At 39.6% G+C, this 4,607-nt stretch overlaps 1 protein-coding gene across 3 annotated transcripts in view; it reads left to right on the forward strand.

Annotated features, from left to right (window-relative positions):
• Positions 1-1,363, forward strand: part of chst15 (carbohydrate sulfotransferase 15) — a 13,535-nt gene extending 12,172 nt beyond the window's left edge. For all 3 annotated transcript variants that reach the window (XM_016521561.1, XM_016521545.1, XM_016521553.1), the window contains 2 exons: positions 2-149; positions 636-1,363. In XM_016521561.1, the coding sequence (XP_016377047.1) occupies positions 2-149; positions 636-838 (351 nt within the window). In that variant the 3' untranslated portion in view covers positions 839-1,363. The remainder of the gene's footprint in view (position 1; positions 150-635) is intronic.
• Positions 1,364-4,607: the final 3,244 nt, after the last annotated feature.

The raw sequence follows: 4,607 nt of genomic DNA on the forward strand, positions 1-4,607 counted from the left end.
GGTGCGTCTGCAGGTGGGCCTGTACGTGGTGTTTCTTCTGGACTGGCTGTCAGTGTTCAGCCGTGATCAGCTCTTAGTTTTGCGTTTGGAGGATCATGCTTCAAACCCGGCGCTCAGCATGAGCAGGATCTTCAGCTTCCTGCGGTTAGGTCAGTCCTGATGAACTCGTGTTCATGTACATGCTGTGAGCAGCAGGGGGCGCCACGTTCATCATCCTCATCATCATCATCATCATCTGATTAGTGTTGTCATATAGACCGTGCAGATCAGAATATGTAATGTGTATTAAAAAGATAACTAAAGAGACAAAAAATATATGAACCAAATGTGATTTTAACACTTTATATATAATGCATTATGAAAGTAGTTTTTATGCATTAATTGTGCCTTGTAATGCACTTTATAATGCATCATATGAATAATTGTAACCACAGTTATAATACCTTATAATACTTCATATATTCATTGTTACACCTTTAGAATGTATAATTAGACCCCTTTAGACAAAATATTAGAATGCATTTTAACTCTGGTTACAATTATTTATGAAGAGATACAATGCATTGCTTTATTTGAAGCGTTGAACGGTGTTGTTCAGATGTGTCTGACTATGATCTGTGAATGAACTCTTGCAGGAGCGCTGTCTGATCAGAGACAGAGACAGATCACCAAGCGTCCCGCGTCGAACACCAGACGTCTGTCCGACAGGGATCTGGGCCCGATGCGTCCCATCACACGAGAGCTGCTCACGCTGTTTTACGCTCCGTTCAATCAGAGACTGGCAGAGGTTCTGCAGGACGAGTCGTTCACGTGGGACGGTCGCTCTGAACACACGTGACGGCCGTGTGATGTTCCTGGATCTCACAGACACCATGAAGTCTGTCCGAAAGCAAATGTGGAAGAATCTGGCTTTTATCTGTACTTTTAAATGGATAGTTCACCCAAAAATTATTTATAAAAACACTAAAGAAGATATTGTGGAAAAATTGGAAACTGAATAACTTTGGACCCCAGTGACTTTCACTGTACGGATGAAAACCACTGAGGCGTTTCTCAAAACATCTCATTTTGTGCTCCATAAAATAAAGACACGAGGGTGAATAAATGATGACAGAATGATCATTTTTAGGTGAACAATTAGCCTATAGATGAAAACTAAAGCACTAGAAATCCAAAAATCGCTTTATATCACTTTTACAGAATTACAAATGATGCAATCACTTGATTTTCCGTCAGAGAAAGATCTGCTCTGAGCATGTGCGGTGTTTATTCTCACGTTTCCTTCCCTCTGTCTGACTGCTGAACACACAACATTAACAAAAACAGCTGATGCTAACAAAAAGAGCAAATTCAAAAAAGATCAGCAGCAACAAAACAAAACAGTATTTCACGAGTTCACACTTACATGTAATAAATAGAGTAAAGGTTATGTGTATTTGGCGTGCTGTCCGAGGGGAGGGATGCTAGAAAACGTTCAAGGAACAGAGGCAAGTCTGCTGTGTATATGTAGCTCTTATCTTGTTAATTGAGTTGGTTACTGAATGAGCTCTTCTCGTGTTAATTAGGTTAATTATCTGAACATGCTCCTCCCGATAATAATTTAATCAAGCAGTTTTGAGGCATTTAAACATGCTAGAAAAATGTTAGCAACTTGCTACAAACATGTTAACGACATGCTAACAACATGCTAATCATGGTAGAAACATACTAGCAACATGCTAGTCATTCTATAAACATGCTAGCAACATGCTAATTATGTTAAAAACATGCTAGCAACATGCTAATCATGTTAGAAACATGCTAGCAACATGCTAAAACATGTTAAAACATTCTAGCTATGTTCTAATTCATGCTTTAAACATGCTATCTATCTATCATCTGACAATATCTATTTATCTATCTATCTATTTTTTATGTCAGACTGTATTGCCTTCTAAACATTCAAACTTTAAGCTTTAAAACTAATTTAAACTTCAAACTATTCCAAACTGAAAACCATCCAAATTTAAAAACTTTTTAAAACTTTTAAAAACTTTTAGGCTAGGCTTTCTCAAGCCAACTTCAAAGTTTGTCTTGACGAAATTTTTTAACTAGTTATTATTATTAGTATTATTATCTAATTAACATTAGGGCTTATTTGTTCCATCAGATTTCTTTTTCCGCGTTTTTTTACAGTGTTGTACGTTATAACCAATCACACACGATTCCGTTGAGTTTATGAATGCAGCGGCCAATCAGATGGTCAGTACTTGTCTTTTGAATATCTAGGGATTGTGTTGAAAGGTGCCTTTTAAATTCATTTTAAATAAATTTTTTAATCATTTTAAATTCCTTGTTTTATTGTTGTGATTATTTTTATAATTATTTTACTTCCTTTAATGTAAAGCACTTTGAATTACCATTGTGCATGAAATGTGCTATATAAATAAACTTGCCTTGCCTTGTTCAGGGTTTGATGGGAAGCTCCTGGATCTCGCATCAGTCCCGCAGTGGGAATATCTCAGCGTAACGGTGCGTGAGAACAGCTCCTGTGAAAAATCATAAATACTTTCTAGAGGTTTCTGCTGTTTGATGGCTGGAGCAGCTCAGGAAGCTCAAGATCACAAACACAGAGGCTTCTGGGTAAGGTACTTGTTCTGAAATTTATTATTTTGGCTTGACAGCGACGTTCTGTTATTGTATAAGCGAGGGTTTGGTGTTTTCAGGACTCAACCAGCAAACTCAGCACAGTCTGATCTGATTCACAGCGTCTGCTCAGATCCAACACGTTCCCCTAACATTAGAATACAGTTCCTGTTTGGTTAGATTTTGGTTACTAATTAATACGTTTTTTTTAGGTTTTATTTTTTACAACCATAAAATAAGGTTCCCAGATTGTTCCGGGAAGCAGAATTGTTGGGAATAATCCTGTATTGATGGATTTCCAGTGAATATTTCGGACAGTTTCCAAGGCCTCAGAGAGTCTGGTGTTGTTCTGTTGTCATGGAAACAGACGCTCAGGGGCCAGCATTAAAAACTAGTCTAACCAGCCAAAGGATAATCAGTCTTTTCCTTCTCAGATTACGCCAGATTGAGTTTTTATACATCTGACCAGTCTTAAAGAAACATATCAGAGGACTAACGTACAGTAAACTAGTCTAGTCAGTGTGTGCGGCTGGTTCAGTGTCAGCTTCTCTGTTTCATGAAGTCACCCGTTCTGGAGCTTCTGAGAGGATCTTCAGGCTCTGTGAAGCGTGTCCTGATGGAGTCTGATCCAGCGGTGGAGCTGATGGAGATCCGGCTGTCTAAAGTCTGCATGTGCTGGATCCTGGCAGATGTTCAGCTGGAGGTCTCAGACTGATCATCTGGTTTGTGTTATTCTGAATCACCAGGCCAGAACTGAGACGCTCTCCAGATCTATAACTCACATCTAACAATGTTCTTGCCATGTCTGTCTGCAGAAAATCATGATTCAGTGTTTTGAATGACTGACAGACACGTCATGCTGAGGATGTTCAGTGAAGTCACTGGCTTATGGAGAAGTTTAACTACATTTAACTATTTTAAGTCTGTTTTTCTTAGTTCCAGTGTGTTTTTGCAGGTGGGAGTATCTGATGTGAGTTTGCAGGAGAGCATCTCTGGAGGAAGAAGGCCAGCACGCGTCTCCTGTTTCTGATGATGATTCAGCAACGCTATTATAGATGATCTGCTTGTGAATCTATCAAATCTTCTTCTGACCCTCCAGATCTTCTGACTCACATGAAATGCATCTGATCTGACGGATCCTGCAGGGAATCGGTGTTGATCTTGGCCGCTCGTCAGAATCTCTGGAGATGAAATATTGAACAACTGATTAAAAGTCTAATGATTAGTTTGTGCAGACAGATGTTTTCCCCGAGGCGTTCTCAAGCGTTCCTCTGGGTTCCTGCAGCTTCAGGGTTTGGTTTGAGGAATGTGTGATGGATTTCAGGAAGTGCTGCTGGTATCTGAGGTTCATCTGATCAATCCAGTGAAAACATGGCTTTCATTTGCACAAACACTGAGGCCAGCCGATCTCTGAAATCAAGAGTCTGCAGCCTCAAGAGCGACGGAGTGATTTCTCTGAAGATTCTCAATCGGTGCGCTGCTTTATTTATGACTTTAATATCAGTCGAGTGAGTTTGGGTTTGTTATGGTGAGTGTTGTGCCAGTGTGAGGAACTGAAGCTCATAATGAGACGTCTGAACGCATCAGCATCACTGCGGCTCACAGCAGACGCTCATTACACTCGCGCTCTTTACTGAAATCCTCTGAGAATCTGAGACGACTGAAACGGCTTGTTTACTAAACTGGATTTGGATTTTACTGTAAAGCTGCTTTGTTATTAGTACAATGAAATTGCTCAAAAACATGGTATTACTATAGTACCCTCTCTAGGAAGCGGTGGTATTACAGTGGTATTTTATAGATGTAAAACTGAGAAGATTAATGCCAAATGCATAAATGATCAGTACAGCTGAAATGTTATAATTTAGTCATTATAAAAGAATGTGAGTGTGTGTGTGAGTGTGTGTGTGAGAGAGTGTGTGTGTGTGTGTGTGAGAGTGTGTGTGTGTGTGTGTGTGTGAGAGTGTGAGAGAGAGAGAGAG

This window comes from Sinocyclocheilus rhinocerous, unplaced genomic scaffold, assembly GCF_001515625.1.
Source record: "Sinocyclocheilus rhinocerous isolate Xijiao unplaced genomic scaffold, SAMN03320098_v1.1 scaffold852, whole genome shotgun sequence".
Taxonomy (NCBI): Eukaryota; Metazoa; Chordata; class Actinopteri; order Cypriniformes; family Cyprinidae; genus Sinocyclocheilus; species Sinocyclocheilus rhinocerous.